This window comes from Carcharhinus amblyrhynchos, chromosome 6, assembly GCF_965287045.1.
Source record: "Carcharhinus amblyrhynchos chromosome 6, sCarAmb.v2.hapA, whole genome shotgun sequence".
Taxonomy (NCBI): Eukaryota; Metazoa; Chordata; class Chondrichthyes; order Carcharhiniformes; family Carcharhinidae; genus Carcharhinus; species Carcharhinus amblyrhynchos.
The window spans coordinates 53,872,878-53,899,600 of NC_137329.1; the positions used below are offsets into that span (position 1 = coordinate 53,872,878).

General features: G+C 41.9%; 1 protein-coding gene across 1 annotated transcript in view; it reads left to right on the forward strand.

Annotated features, from left to right (window-relative positions):
* Positions 1-17,401: 17,401 nt before the first annotated feature.
* LOC145343930 (plakophilin-3-like) overlaps positions 17,402-26,723 on the forward strand; it is a 61,525-nt gene continuing 52,203 nt past the window's right edge. Inside the window, exon 1 of the mRNA XM_080190472.1 lies at positions 17,402-17,479. Within this exon, the coding sequence (XP_080046598.1) occupies positions 17,476-17,479 (4 nt within the window). The 5' untranslated portion in view covers positions 17,402-17,475. The remainder of the gene's footprint in view (positions 17,480-26,723) is intronic.

Consider the following 26,723-nt stretch of genomic DNA (forward strand, 5'->3'; position numbering starts at 1 on the left):
TGTGGTTCGCTACATTCTATTAAAATTACACGGGCAAGGAAGCCACACCCATCTGTTTTTGCTACCATTCAATTGTGCATTGTTTAGGACGTTGCAATTTCTTAATGAAAAAAGTAAAAAAAAGCTACAATGGTTTAAAATGAGAATTAGTGAGTGGAGTACTGGAAGGCCTTTACTACATCAAGAATGTTCCTTTGGCAGTATTCTCTTAACAGGCTTTTTTTTCATAGACATGAGGACAATGTTGATGAAAATCGTGATACATGTAATAATTTCCAGCATGTTCTCAATAAAACAGTGCTCTTTCTCTGGAAAACCACTTCCTAGAACTCTGGAACTGCTTCATAGGAAATGAAAAAGGTAATGTAGCACCAAGACTCAATCAAATGGTGCCAAATCCTTCAATCTTTAATGTAAAAAAGTAACGAGGAGGCTTGCAATACAGATCATCTCGCTCTGCTTCAAAGAAGATAAAAGAGGTTTTATCCCCCCTTTCATCCATGTCAATTCACAGCAATTATTCTGCTAAAAACACACACTAAAGATCAGTGAGAAACACAGGCCCATACAGCACTTTTGACGCCACTGCAATGTCATAGCGCCATCACCTGGCCAGATCTCTGCAAACCTTAAGAGAGAAAAATACACCATTAAACTCATGAGATTCATAGAAGCATCGAATGATACAATACAGAAGGAAGCTATTAGGCCTATCGTGTCTGTTTTGACTCTAATTGGTCCCACTCCCCTACTCTTTCCCCGTAGACCATTAAACCTTTGCCCCTACAATTATCTGTCCAATTCCCTTGTGAGAGCTATTATTGAATCTCCTTCCACTACCTTTTAAGGCACTGTGTTCCAGATTATAATAACGCATGTTGCAAAAAAAAGTATTCCTATATTACCTCCGGGTATGTTGCCAATTGCCTTAGATCTTTATCCTCCGGTAACTAAGCATTTTAGCATCAAAAGCAGTTTCCCCTTATTTACTCTATCAAAACCCTTCTTGATTTTAACACCTCCAACAAACCCTTCCTTAAAATGTCTCTGATCTGAGGAGAAACATTAGTTTCTGTAGTCTTTCAGTGTAGCTGGTGTTCTCCATTTCTGGCATCATTCTCCTTAATGAACTCTATAAAGCCATGATGAAAGTGAGGAACCCACAACTGGCCACAATACTCCAACTGAGGCCTAACCACTATTTTATAAAAGTTTAACATAACTTCCTTACTATGCCTCTATTTATAAAGTCAAGGATCACAAATGCCTTTTTTAGCGAACATCTCAACTTGCTCCATCCCTTTCAAAGACTTGTAAGTACATACCCTAAGGAGATGTTATGTTGAGAGTGATGTTATGTTCCTGTTCTATGTCTTCTCAGCCTCCAGCACCCTGCGATGGTGTTGCCATGCATCTCTTGCTCTGCACCCCACAGCTCTTCCCTGACACTGACCTTCCCTTCCTGAATTCCTGCATTTAGATACGGGCAGCTGCTTTCCCAGCCACAATACTCACAGGAAGAGAACTGTGAGACTGATGAACAAACACTATCACTGGAGCTGGTCCTTGCAGCCACCAGCTCAGACACTGGAACTGCATATACCCTAGATGCTGGTAGAGTTGGGATCAGCATGTGGTACATCACCAGGATCCTCGTGTAACTAAGCTTTAGGGAAAGGAGGAAATAAAGCACTGGATAAACTTAGCAGGTCTGGCAGCGCAAGAGGAGAGAGAAACAGAGTTAAGGTTTTGCGTCCATATGACATCTTCAGAATTAAAGAAAGAGGGAAGAGATGGTTTGTTTGCCAGGGTGAGGTCACAGATAAATTCTGCTGCATGAATGGGGACTTCAATTGGGTGGCATGCAGAGGAGTGTACACATCGATACAATGACTGTCCTGTCAGATACAGATTCTTGATCAACAGGGGAGTCAGGGGTTACGGTGGGGAAAGCAGGCAAGGAAGTGGAGATAAGGCCACAATCAGATCAGCCATGATCTTATTGAATGGAGGAAGAGGCTCAATGGGCCAAATGGCCTATTCCTGCTGTAAATTCTGATATGATCTTATGGATTCAGAGGCAATTTCCTATCACAATCAAGGAGGATGAAAGACTCTGGCTGCAAGCTGGCAGAGGGCATCTCACAGAGTTTTTCCTCACCACAGTCTGTACTCTGTCTGCCTGTCATAGTGTAGAGCCAAAGGCAATTCCATTGCTGTCCCCTTACCTGTTGCAACCTTTGTGTGCACAGGATACCCACTCCTCTGCCCACTTCAGTGCTGTGGCACGATGGCCTAGTGGTTAGCACTGTTACCTCACAGCGCCAGGGACCCTGGTTCAATTCCAGTCTTGAATCACTGTCTGTGTGGAATTCGCACATTCTCTGTGTGGGTTTCCTCCGGGTGCTCCGGTTTCCTCTCACACTCCAAAGATGTGTGCATTAGGTTGACTGGCCATGCTAAATTGACCCTTCGAGTCAGGGAGATTAGCAGGGTAAATATATGGAGTCACAGGGGTCGAGCTTGGGTGGAATTGTTGTCAGTGCAGGCTTGATGAGCTGAATGGCCTCCTTCTGCACTGTAGAAATTCTATGATTTTCCCACCAACAAATCTAGAAATTCAACACAAGAGATTTCCAGAGATCATCCAGAAACACTGCATTAGAACAAAATTGCCAGAAATGACTGTGTCTACAATTTATGGTGCTTGGCCCTTTAAGGAAGCCAGTGCATGAGCTCAGCCTGCAGCCTCATGTTGGGATCTTTACAAAGTTGGTCAACACAAGGCCTGGATGAATGTTGCCAAAATTTGAGATCCTGGCATCGCACTAGCTGATTAGGCTATGGTCAGAGGTCGCACAACCCCAGAAAGCAGGGCAGGGCTTTCGCTTCCCCTGTGTTTCAAAACCAACTCAGGCCTTCCTTTGGCGCCTAGTTTGGGGGTGTTTAAGAGATCCGTGGATAGGTTTATGGATGGAAAGGGATTGGTTTAGGTTAGAGGGTCATTGCTTTTTTAATTGGTCAGCGCAACATCGTGGGCCGAAGGGCCTGTTCTGCTCTGTAATGTTCTATGTTCTATGTTCTAACTCAGTCTTGGAACATCAAACATCCATGACTTCTTAACTCTCATTGAAAACTTGGAATGCTAAAAAGGAATATGCATATATTTGGTGATTGAGCTTTGATTGCAATTGTTGACCATTCTGTATTACTGGTTTTGTGCGTTTTTATTCTGCTGATTATGGTTTATTTTTCAAAGCAGGCCTTCGTTTCTACAGACCTGAAGCCTCAATATAGTTGCTGGTAGCAGTTGCAAGCTTGAGTTCTATCCTGACATGCTGAGCATGCATATCCCATCAGGCCTTCCTTTGGTTGTGAGTGGTCTGGAGGAGTAAGGAGGAACTGAGATAGTGGGTAAAGGCCAGGTACTGTCCTCCTCAGCATCTGGAACCCATTTGGCATCACCCAAGAATCAAGCATTCAGACATACTTAGGTGTACCTGAAGAGACTTGCTTTCATCACTTTGGCTTCACAAGGTAGGCTGTATCAATATCCTAGTGGCCCAGGGTGTGGACGAAATATGTAATACCTTGTACTCACAGTTTCACTTTTTACTAACCCATTGATTGAGCATTTTGAGCCCAATTGGCCAATGTTCCTGAAATTTCAAGCTCATGCTGATTGACCTCTGACTTGGGCTCTGGGAACATTCAATCTCAGATGGTAAAGCAGAGAAAAAGGGTCAAAATCCTATAACATGGGTCTTCAAGTGCTTCATGTTGTTTTAGGATTTTCCTTTGTGCGTCTAGGGAGTGCTTGTGCTAAGCCACTTGGGACAGAGTAACATTACATCATCTGGAATATTAGCAGAGTTGATTGAAGCAAACCAGTAGATGTGGTTTATTTAGACTTTCAAAAGGTTCTCAACAAGGTCTCACATAACAGACTACTATGTAAAGTTAAAGCACATGGGATTGCAGAAAGTGTCTTGAGATGGATAGGAAGCTGGTTAATAAATAGGAAACAAAGAGTTGGCATAAATGAGTCTTTTTCTGATTGGTAATCAGAGACTAGTGGGGTTCTGAAGGGATCTGTGCTGGACTGCGATCGGGCTGACAGAGAGGGGCCACTGCGTACGCACAGAGTTCCGGAACTGTCAGACTTTGGTTTGAATAGATCCTGCCCTCCCAAACTTTTAATGATTTTCACAATTATTACCTCTGTGTGGGAGGTACGAGTCTGAATTCCCATTGAAAAAACAATCGTGAATTACTTCATTGTTCCCATGAATTCAGCACTTCAATAATAGCCTGAGCAGAATCTCAGTGAAATGTTTAAGTGGCTCACTCACCTCCTGGCAAATGGGTTTTGTGCTCACCATCCATCCTGTCTCAGATACAACTGTAAGTGTGGGTGGGTTTGAGACTTATTTGTAAAAGTTTAAAGTTTATTTATTAGTGTCACAAGTTGGCTTACATTCACACTACAATGAGGTTACTGTGAAAATTCCATAGTTGCCACACTCCGGCACCTGTTTGGGTTCACTGAGGGGCAATTTAGAATGGCCAATACACCTAACCAGCACATCCTTCAGACTGTGGGAGGAAACTGGAGCACCCAAAGGAAACTCAGGCAGATACAGGGAGAATGTGCTAATGGTCTAAGTTTGTGATTCTAAATGTTTTTTTTTATTTGCCTGTTCCAACTTTTGGGGAAATTAGAACTCCCTTCTTTGCCTTCCAGTTGTCATGTGCTCCTATGTATGAAATAGAAATCTGATTTACACATAGTAATGTGGCTCTCACCTGCTTCATGCAATCATCACTAATGTTCTTTAGGGAAGGAAATCTGCTGCCCTTACCTGGTCTGGCCAACATGTGACTGCAGACCCACAACAATGTGGTTGACTCTCAATTGTCCTCTGAAATGGCCTAGCAAGCCATTCAGTTCAAAGACAACTAGGGATGGGCAATAAATGCTGGCCAGCCAGCAACGCTCATGTTCCATAAATGAGTAAAGAATCTTCAGAGTTGCCCATCAGGAAGACTCAGTACATATGGCAGAGGAGAAACTAGAACAAACTTCACCATTGGTCCAAGTTAAAATTGGCCCTTAAGTCCCTAGGCTCCTCCATGAAGGTATGTTCCCATAAAGATACTGAAGATTAGCTGGTGCCCATGGAATTGTACTACAACAAGAGCATGAGAGAGAAAAGAAAATTATTCAAGACGGGAAAAAGAAGTGCTTCTCACTGACACTGTAGTTCTTCTAAATGCTGTGTCACATAGCCATCATTATAACTGTTGCCTATTGTGTCATTCTGATGTAGGTAAAGTGCTGTTGTCCTTGTTGTTCTTCCTATCTGGAATAAAAACTGCACTGTTTATAGTCCCTTAAACTGAGCTGTGCAATCCTCGAAAAGGCCACCTTCCTGCTGTTCTCTAAATCACCAGCAGTGGGTGCAACATCCCCAAGATATCTGAAAAGACACAATTGGAGAGGTAAACCTAATGGTTCAATTCATCAAAACAATCCCTATTTTAAATGAAAAATTTGCAGAATGAAGATTGTGTGAAATATTAGGATTGTACCCATTTTTTGAAATGTAATTAATTTTAGCAACACATATGTGTGAAATGAAAGCTGTTCAATACGTACATTTCAGCCTGTCCCGTGAAGATGAGGATCCCCACCCTCAAGGCTACCCAGTACTGGCATTTAATTTAACTCCTTATATCAGTCAAGAAGCTGGATATTCTCCTGAGGGTTCACAGTGATGTTCGAATACACAGCCTATTATTAGAAAGTTCTGTGGCAAAGGCACAGCTATTAAGCAATGTTATTATATTTATATAGACATCAGAACACTGCCAGCAATTATCATAAACAGTGCAACTCCAACACTATTGAAATAACTTGGCTAGACTGATGAAAACAGGCTCACGTTCTGCTCTCTTCTCCATTTGTTTTGCAGCAGAGTGTATTTCTGTCATATTGCATTGTACTCAGCACCAGGTAACTTTATAGATAGATCATTGACAGTAATGGAGCAGGGTTTTCCCACATGTTTCCAAGCACACACATGGTTATTCTCTCTCTCAAACACAAACAGACTCATACACACTACCAGCTCTCTCCCCACACACCCACCTCTCTCTCTCGCCATCATTCACACTTCTATCTCACTCCCTCACACACACTCCCACTATTCTCTCACACGCATACACCCATCTATCTCCCTCTCCATCATTCACGCACCTCTTTCATTCTCTCATGCACACACTCCCATCTCTTCTTTCACACACACCTACATCTCTCCCTCTCCATCATCCATATTTCTGTCTCACTCTCTCTTACACACACCCATCTCGGTCTCTCTCTCAATCATCCACACTCCTACCTCCCTCAAACACACACTCTGAACTCACACACACACACACACACACACACACACACACACACACACACACACACACACACACACACACACACACACACACACACACACACACACACACACACACACACACACACTCCAAGCTCTCTCTCATATATACACTCCCACCTCTCTCTCATACACACACATTCCCATCTCTCATTCACACACACACTCCCACCTCTCTGTCTCACACACACACACAGACACACACACACACTCCTACCTCTCTCTCACTCACACATACACTCCCACTTCTCTCTCTCACACACACACATTCCACCTTTCACTCACACAAACATTCCCACCTCTCTCTCTCACACACACACTCCCTCCTCTTGTTCTCTCACACACACTCCCACCTCTCCCTCTCACTGACACACTCCCATCTCTCACTCATTCACAGACATACTTCCACCTCTCTCGCTCTCACATACATATTCCCATCTCTCTCTCTCTCACACACACACTCCCAGCTCTCTCTCTCAAACACACACACTCCCACCTCTCTCTCTCATACACACACACTCCCACCTCTCTCTCTCATACACACACACTCCCACCTCTCTCTCTCATACACACACTCCCACCTCTCTCTCTCACGTACACACTCCTGCCTCTTTCTCTCTTACACGCACTCATGTCTCTCTCTCATTCACCCATTCATGGTCCACCTGTCTCACTCACATACTCACCCTCCTACCTCTCCCTCTCTTTCCCACCCACCCTTCCACCTCTCTCTCTCTTTCGCTCACTCACCCTCACACCTCTCCTTCTCTCTCCCATCCACCCTCACATGTCCCTCACCCTCCCTCTCATTCACCCACACACATCTCCCTTTCTCTCTCTCACTCACCCTCACACTTCTCCCTCTCTCTCCCACTCACACTCACACCCCTCCCTGTCTCTTTTACTCATTCTCACATCTCTCACTCTCTCTCCCACTGTCACACCCCTTCCTCTCTCTCTCACACACACACTTATCTTCACACCTCTCCTTCTATTGCCCACTCATCTTTATACCTCTCCTCTTTCTCTCACCTACCCTCACACCTCTCTCTCTCTGTCTCCGTCTCTCTCACCCCCCTCACACCTCTCCTTCTCTCTCACTCACGCTCACACCTCTCCCTCTCCCTCTCACCTACCGTGATACATCTCCCTCTCTCATACACATCCTCACACATTGTCCCTCAGTGCATTTGGTTCACAGTCTTTGAATTTTTCTCTAAATTCCTCCATGACCTTGGCCAACCATACATTTGCAATCTCACCCAGTCCTGTGTCCACTCCATTTTTTCTACTCTGGCCTTCAGTATATCCTCTTCCTGTCACACAAACATTAGCTGCCATGACCCTCATCTTTATATCCATCCTCAAAACCTCTTTTCCTCTTTATCTCTCTCTTAACATGCAGAACATCCACATGAATCATTTATTTTAACCATGATTTTGGTCATCCTTTCTTAGACCTCTCTTCTTTTGCTACCCATTTTCCTTATGCTTGGGCTTGCAAAATCCTACTAACTGTCCTGGATTGAGACAATTCATACCCCTTTAACCTGTGATTATTCCTCTCTCCACTTGTACTGTCTGTACCTATAGAAACTTAATTACCTGAAAAGACTTGCATTCCAACCATTATCTTGTAATTGTGTCTTTGTCGATATATGCCACGTAGTAAAAACTATCTCGCCACTCACCTGATGAAGGAGCAGCACTCCGAAACCTCATGATGCCAAACAAACCTGTTGAACTCTAACCCGGTGTTGTGAGACTTCCTACTGTGCCCAACCCAGTCTAATGTCAACTCCTCTACATCACATTTTCCTTATGGATTGATGTTAAGTTCTTTGAGACATTTCTTCACTTTGAAGATATTATATTAATGTAAGCTGTTGTTGCTGTTGGTAGCATTCTTCCCTTTAAATCACAAAATCTTGACTTTAAATCCAAATACAGAGTTAGTGAAAGGCTAACACTTTACTGCAGTGCTCAGTGGCTGCTGCATCATCAGGTCTGCCCTTTGTCAAGCAGTATGTTGAACTGGAGCCCAACCATTTGCTCTCAGGTGGATGGAAAATATCCCATGACATTATTTGAAGAAAAGCAGGAAGTTCCCCCAGTATCCTGGTCAACATTCCTCAACTAAAAGCAACTCAGTTATCACCTTGAAAGCAAAATCCTATAGATACTAGAGATCTGAAATAAAAACAGTAAGCACTGGCAAAACTCATCAAGTTGGGAGACATCGGTGGAGAGAGAAAGAGAGCTAATGGTTCGAGTCTAATATGACACTTCTTCAAAACTGGTGCCTGCAGCAGAAAGGAAGATTAATTGAGAGGAAGACTTGCCATTGGAGAATGGGTCCAATGAGCTGTTTTGTTAAAAACAATGTAAAAATCTTTCTGTTTTCTTACGCAGTGGCATAGGAGAGCTGAAGTATAAATGTGAGATATTAGCCTGTTTATATAGATAAAAGCTTTTCAGGATTATTAGTGAGTGCTGTAAGGAGAGTTGTTTCTTTTATTTGCTCAGACGATGTGGATATCACTGGTTGTTCCTCATTTATTGCCCATCTCTAATTGCCTTCGAACTGAATGGTTTGTCATGCCATTTAAGAGGGCAGTTAATATTAACCACTTTGGAGTCACATGTAGGCCAGACTGGGTAAGGACAGCAGATTTCCTTCCCTAAAGGACATTAGTGAACCAGATGGATTTTTTATTTAAACAATCAACAATGGTTTCATGATAATTCTAGATTTTTTCATTGAACTCAAATTTCACCATCTGCCATGGCAGGATTCGAACCTGGGTCCTCAGGACATTACCTGAGGGCTCTGGAATAGTAGTCCAGGGACAACACCACTATGCCATCATCTCCTCTACCAGACCAGAGTGCAAACACTTGAATTGCAACTTCACTCAACCAGAATACATGTGAAGGGACAATCATGTATGTGCTTCTTTAAGAGGATGAAGAGTGTGCTCAGGAAATGAAAAGGGCAGTGTCCAGTGGTTACCATGCCTGGCCTGGAGAGGTTGATAAATATCTTGCTGGTAATTGTTCCCACATGCTACATTCCCCATAAAGTATTGCATTTGTTTGGGAAACTCCCTGGCAAGGAATATGGTACCTAAAGGGTTAAATGTTTGATGAAGTAGCTGATGTTTGAACTATTCGAATGCTCAGACAAAAACAAACCATGACTGAAACAAATCTTGACAAGAAGCAACTGTAATCTGTTATGTTGGAATAAGAACATTGTTTGCTGTTTCAATGAGACTGGGAACATAGGAATGTTGTTCTTAGAAAGGATAATTGATCTATATTGGGTTACTATCTCATCAGATATATGGTTGTATTTTTTATACCTGTAGAGTATTTGCTATGGATTTTTAATATTTGAAATAAGAATGATGATTATTTTTGCCATACACTGAATTTAGCAACACAGAAACAGGCCACTCCATCCGCCAGCTCAATGTTCCAACAAACCTCCCCCCAACTTGCTTCATCTCACTCTATCAATACATCCTTCTTTCCTTTCTCCTTTACGTGCTTATCTAATGTCCCTTCAAGTCTATCTTTTATTTGCCTCAACCACTCCATGTGATAATGGGTTCTGTAATCCCATCATTCAAATAAAGAAGCTTGTTCTCAAATACTCACTGGATTTATTAGCAAATATCTGTATTTATAGCCCCCTAGTTTTGGACTCCCCACGGATGGAAAAATCTGCTCTAAAACCACCCTTTCAAACCCTGTCATAATTTTGAAACATCAATGAGGACGATGTAGAAATGGTTGAGAACTTCAGGTTTTTAGGTGTCCAGATCACCAACAACCTGTTCAGGTCCCCCCATGCTAATGCCATAGTTAATAAAGTCCACCTACCCCTCTACTTTCTCAGAAAACTAAGGAAATTTGGTATGTCCACAATGACTCTCACCAACTTTTACAGATGCACCATAGGAAGCATTCTTTATGATTCTCTCAGAGCTTGGACTTGTATTCCAGAGCCCCAGGCTAATGTCCTGAGGACCCAGGTTCGAATCCTGCCATGGCAGATGGTGAAATTTGAGTTCAATGAAAAAATCTGGAATCATCATAAAACCATTGTTGACTGTTTAAATAAAAAACCCATCTGGTTCATGAATGTCCTTTAGGGAAGGAAATCTGCTGTCTTGTCAGCTGTCCTGGCCAAGACCACAAGAAACTACAGAGTCATGAACGGAGTCCATCTCTCAAACCTATCCATTGACACTGTCTATACTTCCCGTATGGAGTATACTCGGAAAAGTAACCAGCATAATCAAGGACCCCATGTACCCTGGACATTCTGTCTTTCACCTTCTTCCATCGGGAAAAAGATACAAAAGTCTGAGGACACGTACCAATCGACTCAAGAACAGCTTCTTCCCTGTTGCCATCAGACTTTTGAATGGTCCTACCTCACATTAAGTTTATCTTTCTCTACACCCTAGGCATGACTGTAACACTACATTCTGCACTCTCTATTTTCCTTCTCTATGAACAGTATGCTTTGTCTGTATAGTGCACAAGAAAACAGTAATTTTCACTGTACATCAATAAATGTGACAATAATAAATCAAATCAATGACCTCTACTAGTCTTCTTGAGAGAAAAGAGCCCAAGTTTGTTCAGATTTTTCTGATAGTTGTATGATCTCAGTTATGGCATCGTCTATGTAAATATATTTCTGTGTTTTCACTGTGTTGAAGTATCCACCACTTTAAAGCACAAGGTTGCATTAAAATCAGAGGGCAGATTGTTGTAAGTGGAACAATTATTAGCACCTCTGGTCTTAATTTCTGCAAAGGCAACATTAGGCTGGTCCACTTACTGGATTCACCGTTCGACATTAGGAGCAGAAAACAGAAGTAAGGTAGACTTGCAATTATACAGCACTATTCACATTGGCAGGGCTTTCCAAAGCAATGAAGGGAGGTTGTAATGAAATAAACCCCTCAGCCAGTTTGGACTCAGCAATCTCCCACAAACAGCAATATGATAATGACCAGATAATCTGTTTGAGTAATGTTGATTGAGAGATTAACATTGACACTGTGAATAAGTCCATTCCTATTCTTTAAAGGAGTGCCATGGGATCTTTCACATTCACCTGAGAGAGCCTCAGTTTTATGCCTCTACTACTGGCACATCCAATAGCACAGCACTTCCTCTTTTGCCACTCATGTGCACTTACTTTTATAGCACGAATATAATGTTGTATTGCAGGAAATACAATGGGCATGGTCAACATACATGCAACACACTCCCACAAACAGCAATATGATAATAACCAGGTGATTTATTTTTTGTGATCTTGACTAACACTTTGGATAACTACCCTGCTCTTCATCAAAATAGTGCCATGGAATCTTTTACATCCACTCCACCAGACAGGTGGGGTCTCAGTTTAATTTCTCATGTGAAAGGCAGCACTCCCGACAGTACAGCACTCCCTCAGTGCTACAAAACTAACACAAATGGAGTATCAGCCTTCAGTTTTGTACTCACGTGGGACTTGAACCGAGAACATTGTGACTCAGGCAAGGAGCAATCGAGCCATAATTTTATTAGTTATAGAGAGAAAATAGGGTGCCACATTAACTAGATGATTGATTCGTGCACTAGTTCATGCCATAAACCAAATTTGGCATCCAACTTTCCTTATTTGAAAGGAAGTGCTGAGTTGCAGCAACCAAATGCATGTCCCAATTTATTTAACCAGTCGGGGCCAAGTTAGTTAGAAAAATTAAATTGCAAGGGATATGAGATTAAGTACTCGTATGGATTAAGGATTAGTTAACAGTTCAATTCCTGGTTTGGGCCATTGTCTGCGCAGAGTTTACATGTTCTCCCTTTATCTGTGTGAGTTTCCTCCAGTACTCTGGTATCCTCCCACAGTTCGAAAAACATGCTGGTTAGGTGCATTGGCCATGCTACATTCACCCTCAGTGTACCTGAACAGGTGCCAGAATGTGGCAACTTGGTGATTTTTCACAGTAACTTATTTGCAGTGTTAATGTAAGCCTACTTGTGACACCAATAAATTAACTGTAAGAAGCAAAGGATAACAATAAATGACCATTCTCACTTTGGCAGGTTGTAACTCGTGGAGCACTGCAATGATCAGGACTTGGACCCCAGCTATTTACAATATATCTATGATTTGGATGTGGGGACCAATTATAATATTTCCAAGTTTGTGTATGACACAAAGCTAAGTGACAATGTGTGTTGTGAGGAAGATGTAAAGCATCTTCAAGAGGATTTGGACAGAGTTGCTTAGTGCACAAGAACAAAGAAGATGGAATATGATGTGGAAAATATGAGGTTGGTGAGAGGAAAAGATGTGCAGGGTATTTTTTATATGGTGAGAGAATAGGAAATGTAGAATTGGAGATGTACAGAGGGACTTGGAGGTCTATGGGAGGGATTCTCTGGCCTCCCTGCCATATGTTTCTCATAGCGCAAGATGGTGCACCACTAGCTGGGGGCAGGATCTTCCTGCCCACCATTGTCAATGGGATTTCCCATTGATTCCACCCTAGGCCATCAGAAAACATATGATGGGGTGCACCATTAGCAGGCATGGAGGTTCCCCCACCAGTATTGAACACCAGCCTTTGTCAGTAAGTCGCTGAAAGCTAAATAAAGGTGCCGCAAGCAATTAGGAAGGTAATGCTTTGTTAGCCTTTATCACAAGAGGAATTGAGTACAGGAGCAGTGAGTTCTTGGTTCAGTTATATAGAATCTTGGTTAGACCACACCTGGTGTACTTTGTACAGTTTTGGCCCCCTTACTGAGATAGTGGGATTGTCTTATGAAGGGAGATTGGGCAAACTGGGCCTGTATTCTCTAGAGCTTTGAAGAATAAGAGATGATCTCATTGAATTCTACAAAATATTTGAACAGCAATAGACAGGGTGGATGCAGGTAAGGTGCACATATTGCATCCAATGACTGGGGAGACTAGAACCAAGGAACACAATTTCAAAATAATGGGAAGCTACTTAGGACTGAGATGAGGAGAAATCTTTTACTTGGAAGTTGTGGATCTTTGGAATTTTCTTACCCAGAAAACTGTGGGAGTTCAGTTATTGAGTTTATTTAAAATAGAGATGAACAGATTTCTAAATACCAATGACATAAAGGGATATGAGGATAATGTTGGAAAAAGGCATTGAAGTGGATGACCAGCCTTGATGGTATTGAATGGCAGAGCAGACTCATTGGACTGAGTGGCTTATTCTTGCTCCAATTTTCTTATTACCTTATGAGTTACAAACAGTTCTGAGACCAAGTTGGCCAAAAGGTAAGTCCTGGGATGGTTGTGAGAGTGGGGTTGGTGTAAGTGGAAGGCAGCAAGTCAGCAGGGCTCGAGTATTTTATAGATTTGAGAGGAGCACTCCTGGTCTTTTGATGATCTTGTTTAAGCAGTTGCTAGAGGTCCCTTGAAGTAAGCTCCACCCATTTGTACCTGAACTTTGCATCAGGGTCCTACAACTAGTGTAGCAGTTGAATATATATCAAGGAGCTTTGTGCCCATTTCAGTTGAGTGGCCTGCTTGAGCATTTACAGGCCTACAAGAATATAGCATCAATTAGGTGCCATGCCTGCACCCTGTATTGACCCCTCAAATACTCAATCTGTTTCTCAGGAACATAATAGGAAGTGATACGTTAACTTTCTTTCCCAAAGCGACTATTCTTAAAAGCTTATTAGTCTGTAAACTTTAACTCTGTAGTATCAGGTATTATGATGCTACGATTGCCACTTTGCTCCCAAAATGGCCTCTGTGGTGGGAACCATGATGGAAACCATTAGTATATGTAGTGGAAGGGTAATGCTTTTTTAATAGTGTCATTTTAGAGCTCAAGGCTTCACCTAATGTCAGCTTTCAAACGTACGACACAGTGGCACAGTGGTTAACACTGCTGCCTCACAGTGCCAGAGAGCCAGATTCAATCCCTGGCTGGGGTCACTGCCTGTGTGGAGTTTGCATGTTCTCCCTGTGCCTGCGTGGGTTTCCTCCCACAGTCCAGAGATGTGCGGTTTAGGTGTACTGGCCATGCTAAATTGCCCCTTAGTGTCAGGGGGACTAGCTATGGTAAATGCATGGGGTTATGGGATAGGGCCTGAGTGGGATTGTGGTCAGTACAGACTCAATGGGCCGAATAGCCTACTTCTGCACTTATCAGATGGTTATGTTTTAAACTGTCTTTTTAAATTTCAAGTAATCATACTGAAATCTGCCCAGAGACAAGCCCATGTGATTTTGTAGCCATGGGGACAGAGAACCTATAAAACTCATCAGATACGCTAGTGTTAGTGCTAGTTTTCACACCTTGAAACAAAAGAGGGACAGCTGGTCTTGTTGAACGCAACCTTGTAGTCTCAGTCAGACAAAAAGAATTGAAGAGGAAGATCAAAAGCAATGGCTGCTGTGTCAAACTTAGGGAGAGGCCATTTTTATGTTAATCATCAAGCACAATGCTGATGAGAATATGTTCCTTGTTGAAAGAGATGAGACCTGAGGAGATTTAAATATCCACGAATCACCAGAGAGTGCTTTGCTGTGGAAATCAATTTGATTATATTTAAGGGTATTGAGTGAAAGCACTATTAAAAGGATATCAGAAGACACTTCCCAGTGGGGCAGGCGGAATCGAGTCTGTTGAGTAATCTGGAAGAATTTGGGACTTTCACAGAAGGCTACATATCTGTTGAGAGTGTGATATAAAGTGTTAAGTGTAAATGTGGAATGGGGTTTCAGTTATGCTAATTAATGAGGAAAATACCTTGTCTGTATTTTAATATATTGGTTGCCTATCAAGTAATATTTAGTTCATGTTGACTTGAATTTGTTTGTTACAGTAAAAGTCTTAAAAGTTAGGAATTCTATCCACACTTTGGGAAACATATGAAGCATTGGAGAAAGGGCAGAAAAGATTCATGAAAATAGTTCCAGAGATGGAGAACATCAGTCACATAGATAGATTGGAAAAATTGAGAATTTTTTGAAGAAGAAAAGGTTGAGAGGAGATTTAATAGAGGTTTTCAAAATCACAAAGGGTCTGGACAGAGTAGATAGGGAGAAACTGTTCCCATTGTGGAAGAATTGAAAACATGAGGGCACAGATTTAAGATAATTGGCAAAAGAAGCAATGAAGGCATGAGGAAAAACATTCTCATGAGACAAGTAGTTGGGATGCGGCATGTACCTCCTGAGACAGTTGTGGAGACAAGTTCAATCAAGGCATTCAAAAGGCAATAATTGGATTATTATTTGAAAAGGAAGGCCAGTAGTGGCACTAGGTAAATTGCTCCTTCAGAGAGCCAGCACAGACACGATGGACCAAAAGATCTCCTGTGTGCTGTAACCAATCTGGATTCTATGAACTTGAAATCTTCTTATGTAATCCTTTGTGGTGGTCACCGCAAAATTCATATCTCTTTTTAAAAGTCATCTGTCTCTATGGCAATCATAACAAGGTAGCGAGACAGATGCTGACGGACTTTGTCCTGATTTGAAGTTCCCAGACTTGCATGCAGTACAAGACACCTACCTTGGACTACAGCATAAACACAGAGAATGGGCAGAAGTGAATACAGAGCAAAACAAGCAGAGGACTGAGGTGAGGAGAAATTTCTTCACCTAAAGATTGGTGAATGTGTGGCATTCACTACCACAGAAAGTAGTTAAGGCCAAAACACTGAGTGATTTCAAGAAGAAATTAGATACAGCTCTTGGGGCCATCAAGGGATTTTGGGGAAAGGGATATCAGAATATTGAATTTGATGATTTGCCATAATCAAAATGATTGATGGAGCAGATCGAAGGGCTGAATGACCTACTCTGCTTCTCGTTTCTCTGTTTAAAACCAACTTCACTCTCTAAATGGGCAGTGTGTATGTGACCACACACAGCTTATCATGCAGGTCAATGCCATATCCTGGTTACATTCTGCAGAAGCCAGCTGGATCACCTACATTTGAGCCACCAGCACAAACATGAGGGTGGCTGCCATTATAAACATCCATTCACTGACCTCAACCACTTGTGAGAGATCGTTGAATTTCTTGTGGCACTGCATCCAAGTTCTCGGGCTAAATACCTTGTATGGACTCTTGTGGCTATCTGAATTCACTGTATTCACCCAGTTTGTCTGGAGTATTTCTGCCTCTTGTGAATAGATGATTTTGTTCCTCCTTTCCAGCTCCAACACCAAGGCCTCTGGTGCAGCATTGGAAAATCTGGGAGCCTGATCTCTGCCCTCGTCGGCCATTCTTGTGCCTTTTCCAAGTCAGCATTATTTATAGAGTGGCTTCCAGCATCCACACACATCTAAGTGCACTTTAGGAGGTGCAAAGTGGCTTTAAGTACAGCAAGCTAATCTGCTGCCCTTTCACGGTGCAGCCTCTCAACAGTGCACTTAGCACTGACTGTACATTACACTCATTGAAATGAGCAGGCAGAACACAGTTGGCACTGCCAGACATGGGTTAATCACACATTACAATCTCTACACATATCACCTTGCACCACCATTTTTGGGGGTGATTGAGAATCGTGGCCTCAGTTTTTCCCCTACTTCTGTGCCTTAAGATATGAAAGGATCAATCACTAGATTTTTTGATGAGCTTTTCATTGAGTTCTGTCAGTAATAGTGCATACGTCAGAACTCAAACTGCTCCCACTCCCTGCCACTCCTGTATCCCACACTCTGCTTTTGGATTTGGTACACTATGGACTGGCATTATTCCAATCTGTTACTATGGGCAGGTTCTAGATACACTGCATAAATAAATTTCACTGCTGCAGGGTTCCAGCCCCTATTATTATACATTATGACAAATTTATTCCATTAAGCACACGCCCATGATAGCACTCAAACAGTCCACTCCTATAAAAACTTTCAAAGGCATTGACTCAAACAATCCAATGTGCTGTACTTTAAAAGCATAAAGAAAAGCAAGTAAAAGCAGAACGATCTTCAGTAGCTACATGAGTAAGTAAAACGGATTTTCTTTTTAGAAGACACTGTTATAAGAGGCTTATCTGTTGAAATCTTACTGAAGTAAAGACATCACTGAACTTCAGAAATCATTTGTTGTGTGAACTGTTTTGAGGTGAGAAGATGCTGAGCAATTATTCAATTACTGTGCTACATTATTGGATCATAAGAAAATCTTCAGTGATATGTACGACCCTGTGGTGGCCATATGCCAATATGCAAACAAATGCAAGCACTTTCCTGCAATGGAAGGGCAAGTGTGTCCTTGAGATTTGGGTAAGGGCATTTTATTGGGGGCAGGTTGTGCTCAAAGCCTACAGCACATTGGCACAGTGGTTAACACTGCTGTCTCGCAGGGCCAGGGATCCAGGATCAATTCATGTCTTGGGTGTCTGTACGCGCTTTCTAGTTCTCCCTGTATCTGTGTGTGTTTCCAAAGATGTGTAGTTTAGGTGGATTGGCCATGGTAAATATGTGGGGCTGTGGGGATAGAAGGGAGGGTCTAAATGGGATGCTGTTTCGGAGAGTCGGTGTAAACTCGATGGGTCAGGTGGTCCCCTTCTGTACTGTAGGCATTCTATGATGCTATGATAATGCCTGCAACAGAGAAATTTCATCCCCCAGTAGCTAAATCCATCACCTCAGTGAGCACAAAACCTCCAAGCACCAAGTGTCATCGCAAATCTTCAAAGCAGGACTTATGTGTGGTACCTAATGTGATCAGCCACACACACACTCAGTTCAGGTAATGTGCATTACTTTGTGATACCAGGTTTGGATAGCAGCCTGGCAGTGTTTACTTCGCTCCACAGGCAGTTAGCTGTTTGAGTGCTACAATGAGTCAGGATGTGGAAAAATCAACTTGCTCAATGACCCTCCGATATAAAATGTGTGATTTCAGGTGGGGTTTTCTGGCCGCACTCGCCCCAAAGGCCAAAAATCCTGACCGAGGTCAATGGACTTTACATGGCACCACCGCCCCCCCACCCCACCTACTATGATTCCTGTGGCAGACGGGAAAATTCACTCCTTAATATCAGAGGAGACAGCAATTGGAATACTGTAGGAAGGCTCACACTTTCCAAATTTTACTCCAGTAGTAAAGAAGGAAAATTTGGTGTGGGGTGGGGTGGTATGGAGGAGGAAGAAATAGAAATGGACAGAACAAAACCAAAGCACAGTAAAGATGGTTATAATTCTTTTGTAACTTTGTGATTATTGATAGTGAGTCTCCTTTAACAAACCACACAGTTTTGCTTTCTTGTCATAAAATTGAGAAAGGATTAATTTCGTAACAACAGCATGTGTCAGACACATCATATTAAAGCACCTGTAGATGACACCAATCTACCGAGAGCCCATCCTTCCCTTCTCTGTGACTCCCAAGGCTTCAGGTCCACCCTCCCAATAGGGAGCTATGATCTCAGCCCTGACAAAACGTTGTTGTCAGCAGATTCTCCTGTTGCAAAAGCTCTAACCTGCGATAAGGTAGGTGGTAAAGGCTGAGACCATTCAGCTAGCATCTGGTTTGAGGTGTGGAAACTCAACACTGAAATCATCACAGTATTAAAATAAAATGCTGCGGATGCTGGAATCTGAAACAAAAACAGAAAATGCTGGAAAATCTCAGCAGGTCTGACAGCATCTGTGGAGGGAGAACTGTAAAGTTAAAGTTTATTTATTATCACAAGTAGGCTTACATTAACACTGCAATGAAGTTACTGTGAAAATCCCCTAGTCGCCACACTGTTCGGTACACTGAGGGGAAATTTAGCACAGCCAATGCACCTAACTAGCACATCTTTGAACTGTGGAAGGAAACCGGAGCACCCAGAGGAAACCCACACAGACATGGGGAGAACATGCAGACTCCACACAGACAGTGACTCAAGCCGAGAATTGAACCCAGGTCCCTGGCACTGTGAGACAGCAATGCTAAAGCCAATGTTTCAAGTCTGGGTGACTCTTTGTCGCTCGGACTCAAAGGCTCTGATGAAGGGTCATCCAGACCAGCTGAGATTTTCCAGCATTTTCTGCTTTTGTGACTGAAACCATCCCTACAGTTGCCTGAGTTTCCCTGGATATCCTCACGGGACTGCTGTGACCACTTGGGCAGGACAAGTGCTGCTTCAGGTTTCTGAATACAGTAATTGCCACCAGAGTTGCAACCAATAGAGTCTTGGCTCCTCAATCCTGTTGTTACAGCTCCCAGTGAGTTAGTGCAGCTTAGTGCACCAGAGGAGACGGCTTTGCTTGATGTGGCTGCCAATAATGTTGTCATTGGGATTTCCAATCCTTGTGGATTGCCCTTGACCCTTCAGGAACCTTCTGCTGCATCCAGTGACAAAAATCTTAGAGGCAATAAATTATGCATTTTCCATTTGCACTGAATCCATTTATAAGTTGTGAACATATTAGACATCGAGAAAAGTTGTTTGGCTGACTGTCAAGGATCACATAGTAAAAAGTCTGACAACACCAGGTTTTAGTCCAACAACACATAGCCAAACAAGGATCACACAGCCAAACAATAAACGCTCTCTTCGCTTTCCAAATACTGTGGATAAGTACTGTGCAGTGAGGATGGATGTGTTCAGCACGTAATGGTATAAGCATGAGGGTGGGACAGTGGAAACTGAAGTTCATGTTCAGGCACTGATGAACAGAATAACTTAACCTGCTGAAACAGGCCTTGGAAGCAGTTTCAAACTTACTGCTCCTCAGATTTGTTCCTTCTATTCAAACCATCACTTAAAAGATCTGCACGCACATGTATAGTCATTGTTTTACATTAGAATCAATTTAGTGTATAAACCACTGCCCCAACATAAACAGGATGGCTCTTCATTAACCAATAGGTAGAGTGACAGAAGCCACTCGTGAAAGGGTTTTGCAGCATGATCACATGGACTTGACTGGAAAGTAATGTTTCATTCTTTAAATCTTTTGAAAATAAATCGTTGCTGTAAATCAACAATCTCATTCTGAATGCCTTGAACTTTAGGAAATTTGCAAATCTTGTGCTGCCTGAACTAGTCTGAAATTTGATTCCTTGCGTTTTGGAATTCATTCACAGAATATTGATATCCGTAGAAAGACCAGCATTTATTTTCCTTCCTTAATTTTCATTGAAAAACAGGTGAGCAACCTCTTAAATTGTTGCAGTCCATGAGACGTAGATATACCCACAGCGTTATCAGGGAAGAGGAACTTTGCAGCAACAATGAAGAAACAGTAATATACTTCCAAATCAATGATTTCAATGGCAACTTGATGGTCTTCACATGAACTTGCTGCCCTTGTTTTTCTCGGCGGTAGAGATTGCAGGTTTTGCAGATGCTATCAATAAATCATAGAATCCTCATAGTGCAGAAGGAGGCCATTCAGCCCATCGAGTCTGCACCAACCACAATCCCACCCAGGTCATATTCCCGTAACCCCATATATTTATCCTGCTAATCCCCCTGACACTAAGGGTCAATTGAGCATGACCAATTAACCTAACCCGCACATCTTTGGACTGTGGGAAGAAACCGGAACACACAGAGGAAACTCACGCAGACATGGAGAGAATGTGCAAACTCCACACAGACAGTGACCCAAAGTCGGACTTGAACCCGGGTCCCAGCCGCTGTGAGGCAGCAGTGCTAACCACTGTGCCACCATGCTGCCCAAGTAGCCTTGTTAAATTGTTGCAGAGCATCTTGTAGACGGTAAGCCAGAGATGGAGGGAGTGAATGTTTAAGCTGATGTTCAATCAACTGTGTTGCTTTGTTCTTAATATGTTGAATTCCTTTAGCATTCACCCAGGCAAATAGAAAATATTGCTGGTGACAATTCTGCAAGATTAACAGCATTTAATGAGTAGCAGATCAGCATACCTCCAAGTACATGTTCAAATGTCGTACTCAGTAAACCTCATAATGGGTGTAATCTCTCAAAATAATGCGATAACAAGTGTTAAAACCCAGGCCAGAAACTTCAAGGTGTTTTGTGACATTTTAAATTTGATTTTGACATTGGTGAGAATAAGGTGTTTCACTCCTGGTATGATTCAAGTGATCCACTAGGAAACTTTTATCAAACAAAGTTTCTTAAGAACACAGTTAGAATATAAGAAAAATAATTAGCATAATCTTTACCAATTACAAGACTTAAACATGACACAGTATAATTCTTAATGACTAGCTATCTCTGTTGTTCCAATTTAAAGCACTACATCAGAAATATAGCCTCCTTCAGAATTAGTTAGCACAAAAAAGATATGTTCATATGATGCTGGATTTTCAGGCTTTTTACATTTTTGGACAAAAATCCAGACAGTAGTGTACAGAGAAAAATATATCCTCAAAACAGCAAACATCAGAGGGGTAAACTTTGTCTCTGATAGCTTTAAATCTTAAAGATTAAGATTCCACTGCTTACACAGATCTAAGGATGTGCTATTAACAGTTTTTCAAAATTACAAAAGTTAGCTGTAGTGACACAAAAATCAAACAACATTTGCAAGAAGAGATGATCCTGAGACTAAAGATTTGGAAGCAGCACTTTGGCTGCAGTCAAGATTATAAACCCTACAGCCACCAACTTCAATTAAAAATAGAGGCACCCTCATACAAATATTGTTGAATGCATATTCCCCATGACCTGATGTATGCAATTCCATGCCTACCATTATCCTACACCAACGTCAGCTGAGTGTGTTCTTATACATTCATCTTTGGTATTGAAACCTATAGTGAAATTGAACTTTAAACTAGAAACACAATTCAAATTATTTATTACCCAAGCAATGGTTGATTAGCACCTCCTTCCCTCACTGCTCCCTGGATATGGCAACAGGCTGATGGGCTTCACCAAGTATTTCTTGGAGTGGGGGTGACTCTGTACCTCCTTATGTTGGGCTGCAATGTGGCCCTTCAACTGTTGACAACCATATTTGATACCAGTTTTTCTCAACTCATTTCCTGCTTCAGCCTTGCAGGGAGACACAGCCTTCTCTTCTGTGCCAGCTTCTGCTTCTGCTATAGTGGTGCCTGGCACTCCCTCAGCATTAGAACAGATCACAGCGTTGCAATGTGGTACTGTCTACCCAATCTCCAGCATGGTGAACTCAGACAGGACAGAATTCATTGACACTGGAGCCTATAAAATCAGTTCTGAATTTCTCAAGAAAACTCAAGAACTGTAATTTATTAGGAGAAACACTGCAGATGATTCTGGGTGAGCCATACTCACCAGGGTGGAATATCATTCTGCAATGCAATCAGATATCATTCTACAGGTATGCCGAGTGGATACCTTGTTGTAACCATATACACTGTTCTTTTGTATATTAGTCATTGATAATACTAATCCTAGAATTTAGCAATGGAAGGTGACCTTGAGTTGTCCTTCCAGGTTGTTGCTATACAGCTAATCCAATTAGTTTACCTTTATCATGCTTTGTGCTTCACCTAACACTCCCATTTAAAGTCTAAAACAGAATCCCTTGGAGTAGATGCTTGTGATGGTGGAATGAATGCCACTGTGTGCTGCAAAGAGTAGGATTCACACTCTCAGAAGTTGCAGCTGATGGCCCCTTGGAGCTGCTTGTAAACACATGAGGAACACAAATCCAACAACGCACTGCATTTAAGTTTAAATTTATTTGTTAGTGTCACAAGTAGGCTTGCATTAACACTGCAATGAAGTTACTGTGAAAATCCCTTAGTTGCCACACTTTGGTGCCTGTTCAGGTACATTAAGGGAGAATTTAGCATGGCCAATGTTTTGGCCTGTGGAAGGAAACCAGAGCATTCGGAGGAAACCCACACAGACAGGGGAAGAACGTACAGACTCCACACAGTAAGTGATCCAAGCTAGGAATCAAACCCGGGTCCTTGGTGCTGTGAGGCAGCAGTGCTAACAACTGTGCCACTGTACCACTGTACATTTATGAAATGCAGCTTGGCATGTTATTACATAGTAGCATGCCTTTATATCTTGACAATGTCATAGTGCCCAAGCATCTGAAAAATTAGGGATGAAAAGATTATATTGATGGATACTCACCCAGGGATTGACAAGTTGCCCTGATGATTCTCTCCAATTGGCTCTACCAATTCAGGGCAATTATTTGTATTTCCTTAAAGTTGGTGGAGCTTCAGATTGAGGGGGAGGGAGTACACCAAGTGTTGTCCTTTCTATCATGAGCTTCTTTTTCATCTAAGCATAAATGGATTGGGAAGTGACATGCAAGTGGTCACCAAGCATAGTAAAACATGTGAGTCGAAAAGCATGCATCTGGCAAGCGACTGATGATAGAAACATTTTTCATCCTAGATTTTCTAATAAGTCAGTCAAATCATTGGAAGGATTCCTTCAGCAGCTGTATGGTGCTCCAGAAGGTTTATTACGGGATGCCTTGTGATTGTGTGAGGGCAATTTTCCCAAAAGAATTCTAAGTGCCAAACAAGTTTCAGGCTAACTTCTTTATAATGTCTAAATTTTTTCCTCATTTGTGCAGATAGTCTGCACCACCTAGCAGGAAACACAAAGGAACACTATTACGTCCCAGTTACTCACCAGCTCTTCATTCTTGGACATATATCATTCTCGGACATACATCACCATTCTTTCATGTCCAATTCAGTATGGTGCATGAGTTGGAGATATACTACATATAAATTTGCCTAGGGTAGCAGGGTCATTAGGAAGCTCAAGGGGTGATCATCCCTGCACTTTTGTGAGGTGCCCCAGGCCCAGGTAAAAGTTCCAGGCTCGGGGTGATAGCCCATGGCCAACAGTAGGACCAATTAATTTTCAGTGGTGATGGCGGAAGTGCTAGAACCTCAAAGGTCAACAGCTGCTTACAGGCATATGGTCCTTTGGAAAGAATGGTTCCTTTAAGCATATATGAGAAAGACAACCACCTCATATATTCTTTGCCCTAATCGTATTGCTCACTGAAATTAAAAATGAGAAGCTTGTATGAGCAACACAAGAGGAAAACATGAGACCATGAGATATGGAGAAATGAGCAGGGGACCTGTCTTTTAGCAGATGATTACCACATAGGTATACTGCAGATATACACAAAATATATGCACACACATTTATAAGATTATACAGTGAGTGTATTGATATGCATACAGTGTCTATATGATATAAACCCAGCATATAGTAGTAGATAGTTAATTTAGATTTAAAATGATTTTGACTATTGATAAGGGGTGGTCACTAAAAGTCTCAATACCTGATTTTGGGTTAGATTTTGAGGTGATTGCCTACAAAGTACTAATGAGTTCTGAAACAAGAAATTGCCCTTCCTCAATTGAATCTTTTGTTAAGTAAATTCAACTTCAAGGCATCCAGCAGCTGTCATGTCATCAAACGGCTAATCACAGTCAAGTATTCTCACAGACAGCAAACAAGGAAATCACTGAATCCCTTCATTTTTCTTTATAAAAATTTTACAGATAGTGAAATAAATAATTGGGACATGCACATAGAATTAAGATAGATGTTACAATATTGTAATCAAACTTTAAAGATCTATTTTGTTTAAACAATTCATATAGTATAGCCTGTGGCCATCCTAGTCTGAAAAAGCCCAATCTCATCTGAACTCGGAAGCTAAGCAGACTCAGGCCTGGTTGGCACTTATATGAGCGGCACGGTGGCACAGTGGTTAGCACTGCTGCCTCACCATGCTAGAGACCTGAGTTCAATTCCTGGTTTGGGTCACTCTCTGTTTGGAGTTTGCACATTGTCCCTGTGTCTGCATGGGTTTCCTCCGGGTGCTCTGGTTTCCTCCCATTGTCTGAAAGACAAGCTGGTTAGGTGCATTGACCAGAACAGGTGCTGGAGTGTGGTGACTAGGGGAATTTCACAGTAACTTCATTGCTGTGTTTATGTTACTTGTGACTAATAAATAAAGTTTTTGTTTACTTTTAATATAGTAGAAAAACTTGATTGTCAACAAATATAAAATGACTCTTTCTGGGCCAGTGACAGCTATAATTATGAGTTGAATCTACCATTAAAAATCCAGTTACACCTCATTCAATAAAGGTGTAACTTTTTAGGGATTTTGACAGGAGACTCCAAAGTGTAAGTGAAGATGTTCTCACCTATTCAGTGATTTTGAATTGATTGTGTTTATTGGGCGAACCTCTAGAAAAACATAGAATTAGTGATAGCAACTTCTTGATCTATGTGTCTGGCTGTGCATTTGTGGCGTCAAGTGGAGGAATGACAGCAATGAATTTTCCTATCAGCACTGCTGCAAGTCAGAGTGGGTATCTTGAGTTCCTTTGTGTGAACTGCAACTTGCATTTCCAGGAGGAAAGGATGATGCCAGGACATGGGGTTCTTTCCCATGGTGACTCTCCAGACTCTTGTTCATCGCCCTTCAATGGGGTTGTACACAGCAGTGTTCCTGATTTATTTCCCATCACCCCAATCACTTTGTTCATTTATCCCATCAACACTGCTTGCTTTTAACATGGTTTTCTCAAGGAGCTGTCAAGAGCATTCTACTTCCCAGGTACAAATTGTAAAATCGGGGGGATCAGCTATGAGAGAACACTGATGAGCCTTCTGCTGTAGAATTCAGAGACATGTCAGGAATGAAACACATTGCTTTTCAAGCAGGTGATATTGGTTAGAACTCCACTGGTCAGTAGAGGAAGTCTGAAAGCAATTTATTTACTGAAGTAAAAAGGACAGTTTTAATTAAAATGCTTCCTTCCGTCTAAAACATTTACAGATTTAGTTTCGTGGTCTATCTTGTTACATGCTATTTCATTTGCTATCTGACAAATTAACTGTTTCTCAGCTCCGGCACACTTCATAAAACAATTATAAGATGCTTTATTTTCAGATGGCACAGCTGCTTTTTTTAACGACAAAGACAACGGTGCAATGCCATAAAAATTCTGTGTGATTTATTTTCCATTAGATGGTTGAATAGCTTCCCACTGAGCATGAAGCTTAGGCTGCAAGGGCATGAGTTCCCTTTGGCATGGAAAGCAGAAAGATGCAAAGCAGGCATTGTACAGCAAAAATGTAGGATTAGACGATATTTTGCAATTTAATTACTCGAATCAAAGGCTATGGGCTGAGGGGAATTCTTCAATAGCAGCTGGCTGCCTGATTCCACGGAATCAAGGCCAGTCTTCCAGCAGCGCTACCCAAATCGATTTTTTCCCTGTAGTCTTTGTTGGCCAGCCACAATCTCCATAACTGTCCCAGC